This window comes from Urocitellus parryii, chromosome 5 (assembly GCF_045843805.1).
Source record: "Urocitellus parryii isolate mUroPar1 chromosome 5, mUroPar1.hap1, whole genome shotgun sequence".
NCBI lineage: Eukaryota > Metazoa > Chordata > Mammalia > Rodentia > Sciuridae > Urocitellus > Urocitellus parryii.
The window spans coordinates 67,610,878-67,630,393 of record NC_135535.1 but is presented as its reverse complement, the minus strand read 5'-3'; the positions used below and the strand labels follow the sequence as shown (position 1 = coordinate 67,630,393).

Sequence of the window (19,516 nt, the reverse complement as noted above, 5' to 3'; positions counted from 1 at the left end):
TGGATTATTCCATTTCAACTGAATGAGGCATCAGGCATTTAAGCTTCCCTGATGTGGGAATCTAGTGTTCATTGTAGAAAGACTACAGTGTTGTGGGGGTTTTGTTTGTTTTTGTTTTTATTTTACTTCAACCTTTTGTGCAGATTTCTTGGAAGAGTCAGCGAGCCATGACTGTAGAATCTAAATGGTGGACCTAAAAGTGTGGTTTCTAGGCCAAATTGTGGGTCACCACATTTATTCTTTACAGTCATTGAATTGCTTTTTTTTTTTTTTTGATGTGGGTAGATGGTGTTCAGTGCCTCAGAAATACAAATGGACTTCAGAAAGCAGTGGAGAGCAATAAGAATGAACCCAGAGACTTATATGGGGACTGTTTAGGGGTAGACAGATGCTATTAAGATGTGGGTTGGTTTGGACCTAGAAGAAAGTGGCGTCTGGTTGTGGGTGTTTTTTCGTTTGAACCCAGGGGTGCTTTACCACATCCCCAGCTCTTTTTAAAAAAAAATACTTTATTTAGAGAAAGGGTCTCACTAAGTTGCTTAGGGCTTCACTAAACTGCTGAGGCTGGCTTTGTACATGTGATCCTCCGGCCTCAGCCTCCCAAACCGCTGGCATTACAGGAGTGCACCTCCCTGGTCGGGCATTGTTAAAAGGCTCCTACCTGGGTGGGATGTGCCAGCCTTCTGATTAGGACCTGAAAAGCTGGGCCCGGCCTGCCTTTGTGACGTGGTCCACCGGGCCCCAGCCCGTAGGTCATGTCTTGGCAGATGTGGTCCAAAGCCTGCTCAAAGCCAGCGGCCCCGCGGAGGGGCAAGCGGGGCCATGGCCGAGGCGGCCCAGCCCAGTGGAGAGTCCCAAGGCTCTGAAGTTAAAGCTCAGCAGCCCAAGGAAAGGGTCACCTCTGGACCTGTGAGGCGGGGCCCGCGCTCCGTGCTCAAAGTGTCCCAGCTGCTGCTCCGGGCCATCACGTCGCACAAGGGGCTGACTCTGGCTGTTCTCAAGAAGGAGCTCGGAAACGCTGGCTACGAAGTGCGCAGGAAGATTGGCCGCCCCTCCGGAGAAGCCTCCAATTCTGAGGTTAAGGGCACGCTCCTGCGGGTCAGCGGCAGCGACGCCGCCGGCTACTTCAGGGTCTGGAAGATTCCGAAGCCCAAGAGAAAGTTGGGGCGCCCTAGGATGGAGGAGTACGGCCATTCCCCCAGGAGGATCCCACCCGGGTCCCGGAATTCGCGGAGGCGCCCCACGCGTCGCAAACAGGCGAGGAAAACCAAGGAAGCCTGGAGACCCAGGAGGGTCACCGCGAAAGCGAGAAGGGGGAGGCAAACGACCCAGGAGCCGGTGCGTGCCAGATCCAAGGAAGAAGCGGGGGTCAAGGTGATGGACGAGGGGAGAGGACGGACCCTGAAGGAGGACATCAACAGGCCTAGGTCACGAGAAGAGAAGAGGCCAAGCTCTAAGGTCAGAGTAGAGAGGCAGCAGGAATCCGAGAAACCGGGAAAACGGACCATCCAGAAGCCAACCCCGGTTAAAACCGACCGTACTTTTACCGGGCAGGGGAAGACGGGCATGAAGACCTGTAGTAAATCCGAAGGCCTTCGGGTTGTAACCGGGAATCCTTAATGTAGGGACGCCCTCATTTCCTACAGGCTCTAATGCCTTTCCCCATAGGCTCCAAGGAGAGCACCTCGCACTCTTAATGAACCTATTTACAAAACCTTCCCGCCTCTTTGTGTCTGTTTGCTCTTAGCCGCACCTGGAAGGGTGGATGTTAAGGTGAGACCTCTAGTGGGCACGTGAGATAAAGAGAGAAATTAGACTCTGACCTGTTGCAGGACCCAGAGAATCTTTTAGAAGGAAAGAAAAGAGGTAGAGGAAAGCCACCAGCTTAAAGTGGTTAGTTAGGAGTGCTGAGTTAATGATAGACAACACTAGCAAATCCAAAATGAGTTTGGGGAAGGAGGGCATGTTGCCAGAAGTGTAGACAACCTTGATCCAAAGTGTTCTTACCTGAAAAAGTATTTTAAGACAAAATCCCTTCTGCCAAAATCGATTGCAACGAGTTTGCAGTTGTTGTCCTGAATTGATATCCTATTTGAATTTGAAAGTATGTCTTACATGTGAATCCTCAATTAAATGAGATGGTATGTGAAAGCATCCTGCATAGGGCTTGGCACAGGGCAGGGTGCTCATGGCTGAGGATTTAATGTGTTTATAAGTAATTCCTGATGAGATTGTAATGTGCTATAGCGGAAAACTACACTGAATCAGTACTTAGTGAGACCAGGATTCTAGTCACAGTTCTCCCATTCAGACCTTAACTGCATTATTACATAAGCATTTGTGTGGTTTTACACCCCTCTGCAAAATGTTGGGATTGTGCTAGGATGATTTGAGGTGATTTAAAGTGTCAGTAAAATGATAAAGGGAACTTGATCATCATTATATATGCTTTGCTTGACAAAATTAAACAATAAGGGAGGTATCAAGTGGGCAAGTGCTAACTGCTAGAGAAGAAACCATTAAGATTTATAGAATGCATATCAGAAGTACAGGAGATAGGCAAGGCTAGATAGTGAATATCTAGTCCTTTTGCTTTTCATAAACTACATAGATGTTTTGAGCACTATGTACCAAGTGTGGAGCAAATGTATGATTTCTTTTAGTTCTAAGGCAGGGGTAAAGAACAGCAGGGGAGTAATTCTCATGTCATAAGCTGTGACAGGTCACAGAAGTGGTTTCTAGGGAAGTAAAACATTGATTTAGGGAAAGGACTAGCTGTTTCCAACTGAAGCCAAAGCAGTAGGGAAAATGAACACTCCTGAGAAGTGCTTCCTTTTTATTCTTGAAAAGAGGTGGGTGGAGATATTTGAACCACCTAGAAGTTTTCCCCAGGACAATGTAGTATCTTCTATAAGGGGTGATGTGTGTTTCAAACAAACAAAGTGATGCTACTCTTAGCCCTCTCACACCCTTGAGAATCACAGCCTTAAGCCTGTGCAAAGCCAAATAACAGCAAACTGCTTGAAATGTATCTCATCTTAGAGATGTTCTGAACCTGGAAATTTCCGGATGCTCAAATTAAGGTTACTATGCACTTGACTGTCTATGAATGGCAAAATGAAGCAAACAGAATCAGAAAATGAAGAGCCATCTGGGAAGAGGCAGTGAGAAAATCAAACATTGTCTATTGAACACAATTAGAACAAAGTTAATCAATGCCCTTATAGTAGGATGAATTGCCCTCTTTGAGTCCAGGGATGTTTTTACCTAAAGAACAAGGTGGTCTACAATTAGCTTTTCCTATTAAGATGAATGGGAGTGACACTGGAAACACCTTGTTTTCTAGATTTTCTAGGAATCATCACATTTGTCTTTGTATTACGTCTTCGTATTATTTGTATTATGGTTTCTTCATTTAAGCAGACTTCCATTCATTTAGTAGAACTTATCAAATTAATGAAAATAGTTACCTTATATAGGAACAGAGCTCCCAGACCCTGATCTTATGTTGCTAACAATGGTCATTTTAGTTTATTTTTCATTGACCAACTCTAGAATGGCTATATTCCAACAAAATATGAAAAAACACCTTACCTCAATAGCAAGCTATCCAGATTATCTAGATCCTGATGAGAGCTGGGTACTCTGTGAATGAATCCCTAGAATAGCTAATTCTATTCCTAGTGTTCAGTCATGAATCCAAGATTCTGGAACCAGTGCTGAGAATACTAAAATGGATAAAACATATTCCCCACTTTTCTTTGGGCTTATATTTGAATGGAGTATTTGGATGTTTTAATTAGAGCAAATGGAATGTCCCTGACTGCAATTCTTTGTTTTCCTTTAACCTCAACTGCCTAGTGCTGTACCAGATAACTGTTGGACTTCAGAGCTGTAACAAACTTTAGCTACTCTTAAGCATCAGATATTTAATGGTTGTTCAAAAACAGTTAACAGAAATATATATGCCCTTTAAAAATACAAAAAAAATCCAAGTTAACTCATAAGAAAAGTGCAAATTAATAAGATAGTGTTTTTAATCATATGGACAAAAATCTGAATGTTTGAGAATAGAGTCCATTGGTGACTGGGAAAACATTCATATTCATTACTGGTGGAAGTACAAATTGTTGCAACCCCTAATGGAAGGAAATGTCTACTGCACTACAAATGCAAATGGAATTTATCTTTTATATGTTTATACTCTTGTGGAATGACTTATGTCCAGGGTATTTAGTGAAGCATTGCATTTAAAAAAAGAACAAAAGTATAATTAGGAGATAGGTTAAACTGCAAAGCTTCCATATAGTGAAATAACATGTAGCTCTAAAAAGGCAAGTATTCTTAATTATGATAAGCTCCTCAAGATACAATTAGAGAAAAAGAAAAAGTTCAAGACACTGAGTATATACTAACTTTTGAGCAAAATAAAGGGAAATCTAAATATCTCTTTGTAGACACATAAAGAAACTACGGGAGAATATGCTGAGAAACCTAAGTGGCTCTCTATCATGAGGGGAAGGTGATAGGAATTGTAGGGAATAGATTTAAGTGAGATTCTTCACTATCTTTTCTGTGTTTGTTTTCAGAAACATATAAATTGTAATTTGTTAAAAATTAAGGTAGAAATTTCCTTGTAATTGTCAATTATAGCTTTTTCATTTATAAGATGCTTTGTTCTACTGTATGCTTTAGTTCATCTCATTTTTCTAAGATAGGTCTTAGGTGAAAAAGTGAATGTTTTAGAAAGTGTAAAGCTTAGAAAATTGACTCTTAACTGCAAATCCAGCATTATCTCAAGTTCCAGATGTTGAATGGGGCTTCACCATCCATTCATTAGCTCCACAAGCCATCTTTTTGAATGTAGATAAAGGTCAGAAGTTCAGAATTTATTTCTACATGTTGCAGAGATTTCATGGAGATGGGGAAGATACCTCAAATTTTCAACCTGTTTTACAGAACATGCAAACATCTCCATTTATCAGTGGTCTTCAAACTATCGATTTCTTCTGTTCTTCTCTGGGGAACTTCTTACATGACAAGGGCATCTGGTCATGTTCAGCCACAACCTATATACCTAGTAAGGACAGGAATACAGAGTTAGGATATTAACATAGGAGCACTGTGTCAAGAAGGACACAAACAGACCCCCTAAACCAGAGAATTAAAGAATTGAAGAGGGAGAGGGTGTTAACACCAGGGCTTGAATGAGAGTGAGAGAGCAGGTTGGGGGTAGATAGAAGGAAGTCAGGATTTCAGTAGTCCTGGTTGAGAAAACATCCCCCCCACCACCACCCAATGAAGGAACAATCACAGCTGCTGTGTTTTCTCCTTTCCCTTTTCTCAGTTCCCTTTCCTCTTAACCTTTTTAGTGATGGAAAAGATCAGGAAGTATTACTCCAAGTGGCTGGGGGGAAAGAGTGAACACCAGAAAATAAGAAAATATGTGAAGCCCCAGGCAGCAAAACAGCTTGGTAGGTGTAAGGAAAGCTGCAGAGGCATCTGAGGCTCAGCACCCACTAAGCAACAGGCTTGAAGCTCTTTACAGCCACTCCCATGGAGGAAGAGCTGTGCCTTTGGATTATGCTCATCCCCGGAAAGGGGGGGTCTTTGTTTGCCCGCCCCAGAGGATTGGTCAGTGAGTTAATGACCACACCCCACCCCGCCCCATCACCACAAGCCTTTCCTAGATTTCTCCCATAACCATTTCCTACCTAACCTCTCTGTACCTGCGCTGAGTGCATCTGGATGACCCTGTTCTGTCCTAACCCTAACGGTGACCGTGACCGCCTCATCTGGCTCTGGGAAATACCCAGTTATTTCGAACTTACCTAAAGGGGTAAATTCGCACTCTTCAACACAGCCACCTCAGTCTCCACGCGGCAGCACTCCCTGTGAGCCGACCACTCGCCCAATTCAAGGGCGTGTCTCAGGTTGGGTCACAGTCAGTAACTGAGTGGGGAACGATATTTTTGGGGACCTGACGCCAGGGAAGAGGCCAGCCTGTTGCATCTTGAAGCTGTTTCCATAGGGCGACAGGGGCTAGTGCGCGACTCTCTTGATACCCCGCCTCCCTCACTCCCTCAATGCTCCCACCAATCGCCCCCTCCCCCAGTCTTTTTTTTTTTTTTTTTGGCTCAGGAAAGAAGAGTGGGGAATGGAGGGAAAATTGGAGAGGACCAAGAGGAAATAGGTGATCCAGCCTCACCTCCTTATTCAACTGCCAGGAACCATACAGAGCATATTATAGATCCCCAAGGGTACGTACTAAACTTGTAGGAAGTTCAGCCCTTGGAGACAGCTAGCAGCCTAGCAGGTGCAGCCCTAGTTGGGCATACCCTGAACCTCCCCTGAAGAGGGAGCTGCGAGTGCAGGTGAAACTTGGCAGGAAAGCTTGGCTGAATAACTCGCTGAGGACAGGGGCAGGGTCGCCAGGTCTGGAACCACTAGAGCCTGGTGCATAGTAAGCACACAAAACGCTGCTTGTAGAATTAAGACAGTTTGATTCTCAGGAGCTATAGGAGACAAGTAGGAAGTAAAATAAACTGGCAAAAAGCAGAAAGTGACCGGAAGCTACTTCAAGGGTTGAAGAGTCACTGGTCAAAGGAATAAGGGCCTCCATCTGTCAGTACTAGACAGCGAGTTTGGATGTGGTTTATGGCATGAGTGGGAATGTGTATGGGAGAGAAAGACTGGTAAGGTGGCAGCTCAGTTGCCCTAGATAAGAATAGGGGAAGGGAGTGGAAAGTCTTGAGTGTGATCCCTGCTTAGTAGGTTTAACACTGATAGAAAATAAATTGGCAGGGACTACTTATTAGAAGGACCGCTGATGGATGAGCAGTGAGCCCATGATGAAATGAAACTAGAGAAGAGAGAAGCCTGAAGCTGGAAAGATGGGAGTTGGGGCAAACAAATACCCTTGGGAAGGTGCAGCATTGCTCAGGCAAAACAGAACAAAAATCAAACCAAAGAAAGCTGAGAAGTGAGAAGGAAGAGTGGAAGAGTGCTGCCTGTTGGGAGAAGGGAAATGGCAGACAACAAAAAGAGGGAGAGCCTGAAGCCTGCAGTTAAAGAAAGCTGAAGCTCTCTCTAACCTTCTATCTTAGAGAGCCTCATAGGTAGGTTTGCAACTGTCAATTCAGTCTGTTTTCATGGGTGTGTCTGGGAGAGGAACTGGAGCAGGTAGCAGGGCCAGGGCCTACAAGATGGAGCCTTTTCCACAGTCTGAATTGTACAGAATTTTCAAAGCAGGAGAATGCATTTTAGGTACCATGGCTTAACTGATTACAATCTCTATGTAGTAAATAGAGTCTAGGATTGAACCTCACTTGTGTCACATCTCATTACAGAAGTCTAGTTCCCCTGTGTGCCCTGGGAACTATCTGATGTTCCCGATGCCCTTGCCTATGAGGTACACCAAATCATGGTTAGAAATCCTTTGTGTGGCTCTTATTGGTCCCTAATCCAATTGTGAGTTTGGAAAACCTGGGTCCTTACATGCTTAGCATCACAAGTCTCACTGTCTTGTGCTTACCTTTGTGCTGAATGCTTGATTCACCTGCCTCCAGGGCTACTTGTTAGAAGGCCTGAGGAAAAGATCAGATGACTAACAATGGAGGACTGTTTACTTGATTGTCCATTTCTCAGTTTTATGTTGGATTTTCTTTCTTTGAGTTGTTTATTCCCTCTATCCTGAGGTTTCTGGACTCAAGTTACACTGTGCTCCCAGTTTGGTGGTTGATAGTTGAGTTAGGTAGTTGTCCCTTCAGTTCCTGGAATTGGTGAATAACCCCAGTTGTTCAACTGAGGTAAGCATGGGGAAGACCCTAGAACTAAGGGGAACTGAATTGAGGACTAGCTTAGTGAGGTTGACAACAGGAGTGTGAAGATGGTGAAGTACAACTGCTTGACATGGAATTTGAATCCCCTAGCTAAAACTTAGCTTATAGTCTGGAGGGCATGCTAAAAAAACTGATTGTTGGGCTATAACCCAGAGTTTCTGATTTAGGGATCTGAAAATTTGCAGCTGGTCTAAAGACCACATTTTAAGAACCATGGTCTGGTATACCATACAAAGAATAGAGGGAAATTTTGCCAGCTAAGGCCCTCCAAGGGATCTAAGGGAGATTTTACTTTTCTTTTATTGTTCAGCCCTACTCACCCCACCCCATCCCCATTCAATGCACCTATCTGAAAAGAGATGGAAGGGACCTGACTTCTAACTCTCCTGGTTCTGAGTCAGGATTGACCTTGCCATGCTGTAAACAGCAAACAGTGGTTTGGTTTTAACCCCAATTATTAGCCCATTTAGCTCCCCTGAAGGCATAACATTTCTCTAACAAGGGAAAAGCATTTCTTTCCACAATTAAAGTTAGAGCTTAAAATATAAATAGCTTCAGGAAAAGCTAGCCCTTTGGGTTACATTCTCCTATGCAAGGGATCCTTTATTCCTTGGGGGTGCAAAGGGAAGGATACCTGAATTAGGGCATAGTCACCACAGATGGAAAACTGTGACAGGATCCTGAAGATACACTTCCCTGTTTTACATTTTGCCCAGAGAGAAGACAGAGACACTTTTTATTTCAAGGGAACCCAGTGGCCATGTGGCAGATGAGAATTAGGTGGAAGATGAATGTTTGAGGCTGATTCCCTGTGGGAAAAATAATTCAAATCTATTCACTCATCGGATGGCTGTTGCTTGTTTATTTTTTGTCCAAGGGAGGTGATGTTGGACCGAGGTAGAGAAGACAATAGTACACCAGAGATGACCCAAAGGATCGCCCCTTCTGTGGAAGGCCCTTAGACTCCATGATGCCTTTCAGCTGCACCTACATTTTGGGGGCTTCACTTTCTATCCCTACAATTACTAAAACAGATAAAAGGCTGGAGGTTAACATGTAGATATTAAGAGGTCTGACCTGAGAGTAAGGAATATCACTTACCACAAGTGCTTAAGACCAGGTTTGTGAGGAGTTGGATTTGCCAGCGTGTCAGATATTTCTTGAAAACAGAATAGAACTAAGCAATATTCTTATAGTCATTAAAGACCAGATTCTGTCCTCATACCCTGATGCTTCTAGTATCTTAGTCCTTAAAATATTTAGTGACCTTTGCCTTATAATTCTTGACACAAATATAGAATAACCATATTGAGTCATGATAAATCCCTTTCTTTGACCACAGTTTAGGGATTCCACGGGTGGGCTCTGAATCTGCTAAATGTATATGCAAAACTATGTAAACTGTAATATGTCTATTTTTCACAAAAGTGGGCATCTGGTTTTCACCAGATTATCAAACATATCTGTGATCCAAAATAGGTTCTATTATAGAAAGCTTTATATTTGTATTAAATATTTGTATTTAAAGTATGAGGGAAAAAGAAATGGTATAGTCCAGTTTTAACACTGGAACCTAATATTTTCTTATTTCCTTGGGCATCTCCTAATACTGATTCTAAAATGCTTCTGTCCCTGAGGACCTAGGGTAAGGCCTGCTTACAGAGGGCTGGTTGGCCATTTTACTTTATTCATAAGAACAGAAGCAAGAGAAGTGCATTCCAGGCAAAGATGGAAGGGTGCTCTCAGTAGCAAAAGAGAGATGGGGCTGAGCTACTCTTGTTTGTAGTCTTAAGAAGCCCAGTCAGCAAAATGACCCTATTTTCAATTCCACTTGAGCCCAGGACTCTGAGGAGCTGTGATTCATCCAGTTTTTCCTAAGCAAGATGGAGCAATCACTAAATTAGATTCTTGCAGCTCACTTCCTCTTGTGTTTCTGGTTAATTCCATCAACTGTGGTTAAGAAATAATTGTCTTAGGGAGAATCCAGAATCTAAGAATTAAAGAAAAAAATCACAATTTCACCCTCTTTGCTTTTCTTCCTTCCTAACTCAAACTGCTCTAACAAGATAAATTTTAAATTTAAGATTGGCATTAACACAATCATTAATAATGAGAAACAATGACCAACTTATCAACTAACAGATGTTAGAATATTTATACAAATCCTAGTGTGGATACCTTAGAATTCTAAGATTCACAGTATGGACACTTTTCCAGAATTGGAAGAAAAACCAGCCAGAAAGCTCATTACCCTGCATCAGCTGAAAAGTTAAGCCACAGCCTTTTCCCATAAAGTTCTGTTTCTGGGAGAATGAGATCCTCAAGGTAACTCTTCCCCCTTGATGAGGAAATCAAAGTCAAGATTAATAATAACAACAACTTGCAAACACTGTGATTCCTGTCCTAATTTTCCAGCACTCATAAAAGACAAGACAAAAACCCCACTCAGCACAAACCTTCTAAATGTGCCTTGCCTGAAATCAACAAGAAACAGCTCTCTGCTCTGAAGACTTCTTTCTGTCTTCTCCTGGGTAAAAACAATTTGCAACTCAGAGATTCAGACCTAGACATACAAACCCACAAATGTCTTGATCTCAGTGATACTGGGGAAAACTTTGTACACAACTTAATCCATCATTGAACCCTTTCCACTAGGGCTCCCTTTATCACGCAGATTACTTTCTATCTTGAAACAAAACAAAACAAAAATCCCCATACAATCCCCACTACCCTCATCCCCAGAACACAACCCCTAGAAAACCTAGCTTGTACAATTTGCACTTAGCATGCTCTCTTCAAGGATCCTGCACACATGTACACATAGACACACATAAAGACACAGTCAATGGGAGAGGGGATCTGTTTGAGGGGATAGTTTTTTCTTCTGTGTGGGCCTGGATTACTTGGGGAGGTAACATCCATCTTTTAGCATTATAGCGTGATCTCTCAGCTGGAATATGTATGTGCAAGATGAAGGAAATAGGAATAGGAGGTGGAAAAGTCCTTTGTTTTTTCAGCAGGTGGCATTGAGAGGTGTAGATGTGTATATGGATGACTAAGGTAAGGGTGACAGACCCACACAGGAACAACATCTGGCCCCCTGGCTTTCACAGGGATAAAAAGGGTGACTCTGGGTGCCTGATCACAATCTCATTCCTGTTTCCTCATTACTTTCAAATTCATTGTTTACCAGAGTATATTTCATGGAGTCACCAGTTCTGTGGGATATGAAATAAAGAGGATATTGAGGTCAAGTAAGTTTAGGAAACACTGCATTAACAGTTTACTGCAGAAGCTTTCAGACCCTTTAATATGCAAAATAGTCTCTCTCTACATATATTCATAAATATATGTGTATATATAGAGAAAGAATATAGTTAATACACAAGGGTGATACTCAAAAATATTTAACAAGTGGTAACGTACATACTCCAACCAATGAGAATGGACCTCAGCCATAACTGCTGGTACCACTGTACCTTTGAGAATGGGCTCAGGCTGAATATCAGCCCACATTGTATGCATTGTTTCCCAAAATTTTGCCCAAAGAACCCTGTTTTCATGTGTTCTCACAGAACTGGTGAGAAATACTCTGGCCAATGCTGGAGCATCATTTCTCTAGGGACAGGGACAGGGCTCATGATTCTGGCCATTGGGGTGCAGGATAGAGGCAGCCCTGGCAGTGACTACTGGTAGCACCGGCTGATAGACCTGACCATAACTGCAGCAGAGACAGATTTCAAAAGACAGATGTCCCTCGGTCCCAGCTACTTCGGGGACTTTGCCCCTGATGGGTCAGCAGATGCCTGTCCAGGTGATGTTTGCGGCCAAAGCTCTTCTCACACCGAGGGCACTGGAAGGGCTTCTCCCCTGTATGGGTCAGCCAGTGTCTCACTAGGTGGTGCCTTCGGCCAAAGCTCTTCCCACATTCAGTGCACACATGGCATTTTGGCACTGGTTGGGCACGCTGCCGTTTCCTAGCCCCAGGACTCTCTCCAACCTCTTGGCCCTTGCAGGACTTGCCATCTGCATGCACTCTCTGGTGGCTGGCCAGATGGGAATTGCATCGGAAATTCTTGCCACACTCAGAACACCTGCTGGGCTTGTCATGTAGGTGGGTTTTCTGGTGCCTGATTAGGTGGTGTCTTCGTCCAAAGCTTTTCTCACACTTGAGGCAGCTATAGGGCCTCTCTCCAGTGTGTGTTTGCTGGTGCCTGGCAAGGTGGGAGCCCCACACAAACTGTTTCCCACATTGGGGGCATGTATGGGGTCTTAAGAGAGAATCCATCTCTGTGCCACATAGAAGGTTTGAGAAGCTATCTTCCTGAAGAAAAGGTGGTCCTAGGAGCATTCCTCTGGAGCTCCTGGACATGGAATCCCAGTTCTCATCCTGCTCTGGATTCCAGAGAACAGTATCTTCAGACACACTAGATAACATTCTGGGAGGTTCTGCTTCTAGTTCAGGGGTATCCCCCTCATGTTCACTTCCATCTCCTGTGGAGAAGGAAAAAGAACAACCCCAAAAAGGGAGTCACAAGATAGTACCCTAGGACCTAAGCATGATGTATGATGCCAAACCTCACCCCAGGAGGGTTGAGAGGACATATTCTAATATATAAGATAGGGTGATAGGTGTAGAGGTTCTAAAAGCCTAGGCTTAAGGAGTAGATCAGCCAAGTTTTAATCTCAGCTATCCATTTAAATTCTTAAAGCCTTCATTTCCTCTTCTGCAAAACAGGAGTAAAACACCTCTCTCCCAAGATTATTATATAATAGCATAATATCTGCACATAGTAAGCACTTAGAAAGTGGTATATGCTATTGTCATTACTTATCAGCATTATTTATCAACTACTATTTATTACTACTAATCAACATCTTCTAACCTAAATATGGATGGAGAGAATAAGGAATGTGTTGCAATCATCAGTGTCAGCAATACTAGAGAGACATGGAAGTCATTCCTGAAATGGTTAGGAGATTCAACAACAACAACATCAATAGTAACAGTAACAAACATTTACTGTGTGCTTATTACTTTCTTCGCCTTGTTATATTGTTCTAATATGTTAACATATTTAATACTCAAAATAATTTAGATAGGAAGAAACCAAGAAGAAGTAAACTATTTTTCCAAGGTTCCATGGACATGGTCCAGAATTCAAATCCTCAAAGTTTGATGCTGGACTGTCTTATAAACTTTTCTGTTACACTGATTTGCTTTTGAAGAAAAAGATCTCCAAACCTTTAAATGAGAGTAATATACAATAATGACACCCCAAGAACGGTGAAGGCAGCGGCTGAAAATCTATTCTAGGTCCTCACCTGTATATGTGACCCTCAGGATATCCCTCTCCTCTAAGTCCTGGGGGTCAGGGACCCATTGTTCTTCTCCTCCTTCTAGTTGAGAAAGCATGTCAAGTTTAGGAATTGGAAATCCTGCCCATGGGAAAGAAAAATAGAGATGTAAGTTAGTTCAACAGTTATCCTATATTTGTGAAAAACCCTGTTTCCTAGATGATTTCTTGGAACTCTAGGAAAAAGCAGGCCAGATTCAAGCCTCTCTCTTGACCCCTACCATTTCTGTTAAGTCCCTCTTCTTTATCCTAGGAAAACACATTTTCTTTTCCAATTTAGTCTGTTATTTTCTACTCAAATCCTTCCAGCCCAAGTTCCCTTTCTGATCATAACTTCACTTTAGTCCTACTATAACTTCAGAACTTTACTTTAGTCCTACTGCAAACTGCCCCCACCCCACCCCATTCCCAGTCATGTCCTTGGAAACTGTCTTCCCCTAGATGGTTCCCAAGATTCTGAGGACCCAGTTCCAGATGTCTCTCTCTCTCTGCTTTGTAAGAACCACCCAATCCCAACCAAGAAGAACTTCAAGTTCTTTACTGCACAATTCAGCATTATTAAGTATTTTTTTAAAGTGATCCCTCACTTCCATTCTCTTGGGGTTAGCCCTGAGGTTCTTTCTTTGGCAGTAGCCTAGAAAGAATCCTGAAGCAGATGGCTTTTTCTTCTCAGGGTATGATCTTTTAGTAGGTAGGGAAGATCATGCTTACTCAGAGAGACCACTATTCCACAGTTTTCTTGCATGACATATTCTCCATAAAAGTCTGTTTGAGAGGGGTCCAGGCTCCGCCACTCTTCCTGAGAGAAGCACAGTGACACATCCTTGATGGTTACCAGGCCCTGAACAAAATATAGCATCTTGGTCAGTAGCTGTCCCTTAAGGAAAATGTGATCTCAGTATAAAAGGCTGAGGTAGTAGCGAAGAGAGAGCAAGAGAATATCTAGGAAAAGAATTGCCTAGAGATCCCTAGGTATGATATATGGTTTTGGTAAAGGGGAAGTGAGGAGAGGAATAAAGGTTAATGGTTAAGGAGTGAGTGAGGGTAATGTCACCAGAGAAGTTTCCCAAATAGGATCATGAGAAGTTGAGGTATCACAAACTCCTCACTCCCTCTGTTTTAATGTCTACTCAATCTCTTATCACTTGCTTTACTCTTTTTATTACAGAAATTCTGTATCATCTTCTCCTTCCTCCATAATACCCCCCCCTTTTTATGGCAACACAAAATGATAAAAATTAAACATTATTTCTTGTTTCCCATCATGCTATACCTTTACCATTTCAGGCAGCATAGTATGATAGTTAGGCCCAGAATATGGAGCCAAATGACTCTTAGTTTTGTTACTTATACTAGCAGTATGACCTTATACAAATACCTTAATTTCTCATTTAAAATGGGATGATTGATTTTTTCTCAGAATCAAATGAGATCACACAAAGCACCCAGAGAAGAACACACATGATAAGCACTCTGGGAGTGTAGTTAAAACTACTACTATTATCTTTCCTTGGCTCCTCTATTGCTTTCTGAATCTATACCTATTTTCTTCTCTAGCTTTGACCCTCTTTACATATTTCTTTTCTTCTTTTCCCTAAGTGCTTCATTATCTACCCAATCCTGTCTATATTCTTCCAAGCTTTACTTAGGTCTTCTCTTCCTAATATTTCCGTATTTATTAATTGAAGAAAGCTAATTAACTATTCTTAAAAATTCCCCTGTGGATAATAACATACCCATCCATTTAAAAACCCTATCTTTAAGAAATCACCTCTCCTTGTTGTGCCTCCATTTAATTTTCCAAGGGTATAATGTGCTCCTTGGAAAAGGATAGACTCTGTTCAGTTACAATATGAACATACAATTAGTATTCATCTGAACTAAAAAAATCAATGGGATAATATTAAAACTATAAAACTGTTTGATGAGACCTTGAGAGAGGCCAACTTTATACATCCCACCTGTGATCCAGCTGCAAGAAGGGCAGCTGCCATCTCCCAATCTCCAGTGCTCCCCTCTTGAGGAATTGCAGGAACCCAGGGAGTAGATTGAGCTGGTAAGGGGAGAGAGGAACCATTAGAGATTATCCATCATTTTCCAATAAGTACTTCATTTTAGAGGAGCATAATAGTCTCATCTTCTCTAATATCTATGACCATTGATAAAATTAAAATGCATAAATGTAAATGAAGAATCCTTCATTCAAAATGTTCTGTAAGGGCATTAGGTAGCTTTTGAATTTGTATTATTTGAATGAAATTTTCATTTAGTGAAGTATTATATTACTGGGTGTGTTCTCTAATGGAAATCAGTGTTGCACTTTCTTCATCTCCCACATTCAATACCACCAATTACATACTTGCATGTAGAAGGAATAACTGTGCAAGCGACAGGAAAAGCCTAATCACATGGTTGAAGAATTCATGAGTCCTGAAAGCAGGGTAAGGAAGAAAGGACTGGTGCTGGTACTGGGTATGCTGTTTAGTCCATGATAATTTGGGGATTTTAAACTCTACTCTTTGAACAGAGATTAGGAGACTACACATTGGGTTTCCCACATTGCTGTGGGTTCTCACCCTTCTCCTGAAATGACTGTGGCTCCTCTTCAAGATCACAGCATAGGTGCTCCAGTGGCCCTGGTGCTGTTCTCCATGGCCCCTCTTCCTGGCTTCCCCTTTCCATCTGGGGCTCTGTTCCATCCAGCTGTACATTCATTGACTCCCATCCTGTCCCCAGGGCTGCTGTCTGTTCTGAAAGCATTTTTGCTCCAAGCCCAAATTGTGACCTGGAACAGATCAATATTAGCTATGCCTAAGGAAGTTATGGGGAACAGCTCCAGGGATTAATGATGAGACTGGATAAAAGGAGCTTAATGGAAGATGAACGTCAAAACTTGATGTGTTCCAATCAACTGAGTCTGAGCCAAGCATCTTGGAGGAACTAAGAAACTGGCAGGTACTGAATAGCAAAGTCACTAACTGTTATTTGGGGGCCTCATGGAAATACCAAAATATCTCTGAAGCCTGAAAGAAGAATATGTTTAAAAAGAACAATCCCAGAAATTCATAAGTTATTCATTTTATTTCAACAACTGAAAGTATAGGAGAGTAGACAATTTGGAAATATGCAGGAAGGAATGTACATAGATCTGTTCTCAACAAAGATGAACGCAATCACACATAAAATTTTCTGCCATAAGTCACATTCTCATCAATTATTTCAGAATGACATGATTACTTCACATAGAAGTCCCAACCAAGTGGTGTATGTGCATAGTGAGTTCACACATCTTTTTTGAGGCTTAACCAAACAGCACCTTACTAAGACACATGATATGTTACTCTCATGTAGTAAATAAGGTAGAAAGACCAATAACTTGGAAAGCAGGTTTAAGATTCCAAAACTACCCTACTAGGTAAGAGAAATTGTTGGTCAATAAGAAGCTGAAGTTTAATCAGAAAGGGTAAAAAAGAACAGTAAGTTTGTTGAGGCATAGAAAAAGAGGAAGCAGTGCTTCTACAATGATCTTCGGGTGAATTAATAGCCCTGTGATTTGAGACACAGGAACAAACCCGTTTATTTGGAAGGCACCAGTCATATCTTATTAGAAAAATAAATTCAATTTTAAAAAAGGGTATGAAGAAGCCAGTATGTATTCAATGGAACAAATTCAAGTACAGAAAAGGATAGGAAACAGTCATTGGAAAAGGTAGAACCTAGTTTTCTCTTTTTTGGAGAAGGCTGATGAATGGAGCTACTAATGCATAAAAAGAGAGGTGTTTTCTATCCCTATATGAATCGAACAGAAGAAGTGGGTTTTGATTACAAAAGAAGATTTAGGTTAGATTTTTTTCTTAATTAACAATCATGTGCACAAGACCAGGTTGTGTACTCTTCCATTCCTTAGTCATCTTAAGAACAGGACAGGCTCCATTTGGGAAATAGTCTATTAGAAGACTTCACTTTAAGCCTTTCTGTTCTTGTGCTTCCTTTCTGCTTGGTAACATATTTTTGTGATACTTATTCAATATTGAAGTAGTAACAGCCAGAGAAAGACTTCCAAGAACAGATCAGAACCTTGGTAGATATTCTGGCTCATGCATATCCATTCAATAACATTTGCAAGAACCAGAAGGCCAGGTTAGGTATCAACAGATGTCAAGTCATTTTTCTTTTTTCATTTTTTGCCTATTTGTCTTTAATGAAAGAGGTAGGTGGGAACCTTAAACTCAATGCAAAGGAAGAATAGATTCCCCTTTCATCTCAGAGGTCCAAAGATGGCTCAGGGTCGCATGGGAACAGAATCCTGGACAGATTCCCAGTTTAGGAGGTTTCCTTTTCAGAAACTTCCCATAAGGAAAATTCCCAATAAAGAGAAACTTCCATTTTAGTTTTCTTGTATGAATTCCTGTCCCTGTCTTCTTTTCGCTTTCATCAAAGTACCAGTTTTCCCTCTTCACTCTAAGCCTTCCTGTTCTTGTGCTCCTTCAGCAAATCCTCCTCCTAGGGTTCTGCTTCTAGCTAAATATCTGGACACCTGTCTCAAATCCTTTCCTCCTCTCCTCCAGAAGAAAAGTCTCTTGATGAGAAGCTTCTTTCTGCAGAGTACACTGGACCAGTTATGAGTCTCTTGATATCACTGACAGAAAACCTATGGAAGAGCTGGCAAAAATCTCAGCAAAGGAAGGGGTGGGTACCTGTCCCTAGCTTACATTTCCTAAGATGTTCAAGGCAGAACCAGCACCTGGGCTGTGAAGGGGCAGCCTTAACTTGGTTTCTCCTGGTTCCAGATAATCCCATGCCTATTGGAGTCTGGGTTCTGGGGCTTTAATTTTCCCTTTTCCTCATATAGCTGGATGACAAGGTATCTGTAGAAAGAAGTTTTTGCATCCACTGCTGTTGTACAGAAAAAGGGCCATGTTATCAAAAAGAGTGGCCCAAGGGCACTGGGACGAGTTGTGCCTGTGACTGTCAAGAAAACCTTAGCCCCTGCAACGGGTGGGGCATGGGCGGGATGGGAGCCTGTTCGGGAGTAAGGTTGCTTCTTTCCTCCTTCTTGTCACACTGCCCCTGGAGAGGGTCAGATTTCAGAGAATCCGAGCAAGGCAGAATCGGAGCGGGGGAAAGTGAGGTCAGAAAACAGGTTTCCTCTGAGCAGGGGCTTGAGCAAGTGAAGAGAAAGGGTGCCTTGGGGTAACCGGTATGCGAGTGACAGCGACAGGAGCCTGCAGGGGCCTGACAGCGACGATGGGAACTGCGAGACGGGGCGAGGGGCGGGCACAGAATGTCAGCGGTGTCCCTCGGGAAAGACAGCGACCGGGAGGCCGCATCGTTCCTCCTCCCCGCCCCCATGGGTGACCGTGCCCCCCGGCCCCCGGGGAAGCCAGGCGACCCTCCCTCCAGCCGCGGCGCCCTCCGTCCCGGCCCCACTCACCCCGGGTCGGCTTGGCCCGCAGCCCGGTGCCTCCCTCCCGGGCGCCGCCTGCCCCTCCCCTCCGCCCTCTGCTAGCGTTTTCGGAGCCAGCGGCCGGCCCAGCCAGCGACAGGCGGCGACAGCGGCCCGGCGGGCGCGGGCGGGGCGGGCACAGGAAATCCCCGCCCGCTTCCGGGGCTCGGCGGCGGCGGCGGCGGCGGCGGCGGCGCGGGGGGCGGGGCCGCGGCTCCCGAGACCCGAACGGGCCGAGCCGGGACCTCGGCGTCCGCGGCCGGGGGTGGGGTGGGGGGTGCCGCCGGCCCCGGTGTCTGGCCCGCGGGGCGCGGGACCCGTGCCTGGGTGGCCGCCGGCCCGCGCGGTTCTGCCACGGACCATCTTCTGTCCTGGCCACTGAGCTTCCCACGGGGTTCTCGGCACCTGGCTTCATTGATTACCTTGAGTTTATAACCTCCCGTTGTGGGCTGGAGCCAGCGCTGTGAGAGCCATTTCTCAAGCCCCGTCTAGAATTTGACAAGAAACCTACAGCCTCTAGGTGTCCAGACCGTGAGGGGTGAATGCTGGAGAGGGCCCTGGAGAGTCATGAGTTCTCAGTGAGGGGTGGGTAGTTCCTGCAGGTGGACCTCACCGAGATGGTGCGCTGTGAAGCAGGCCCGTGGCTGCATTGTCCCCCCAGCCACATGTGGCATCTGAGCTCTGGAAATGTGGCTCCTCTGGATGGAGATGTACTGTAAGGTTAACATGCACACCAAAGACGACTTGATTTTAAAACAAGAAAAAAAGAGCTCACAAGTGATATTTCACCTACTTTTAACTTTTTAAATGTGACAACTGAAAGTTTCTTTTTAATTTTTTTTTCAGAAAAAAAAAATCCAGGCAGCCCTTTT

The 19,516-nt window shown here is 43.5% G+C and overlaps 2 protein-coding genes across 2 annotated transcripts; one reads left to right on the top strand and one right to left on the bottom strand.

Moving 5' to 3' along the window:
* The first annotated feature begins 789 nt into the window (after nucleotides 1-789).
* Nucleotides 790-1,620, top strand: H1-7 (H1.7 linker histone). Its single transcript, XM_026400683.1, has one exon. It carries the CDS (start codon nucleotides 823-825, stop codon nucleotides 1,618-1,620), a length of 798 nt encoding a protein of 265 aa, XP_026256468.1. The 5' UTR covers nucleotides 790-822.
* A 9,245-nt stretch (nucleotides 1,621-10,865) lies between these two features.
* Nucleotides 10,866-18,759, bottom strand: Znf641 (zinc finger protein 641). The gene is made up of 6 exons (XM_026400645.2): nucleotides 18,633-18,759; nucleotides 15,775-15,983; nucleotides 15,160-15,251; nucleotides 13,910-14,039; nucleotides 13,167-13,280; nucleotides 10,866-12,335 (listed from the first exon to the last, which is right to left on the bottom strand). Exons 2-6 carry the CDS (start codon nucleotides 15,956-15,958, stop codon nucleotides 11,581-11,583), a joined length of 1,275 nt encoding a protein of 424 aa, XP_026256430.1. The 5' UTR covers nucleotides 15,959-15,983; nucleotides 18,633-18,759; the 3' UTR covers nucleotides 10,866-11,580.
* Between the last annotated feature and the right edge of the window lie 757 nt (nucleotides 18,760-19,516).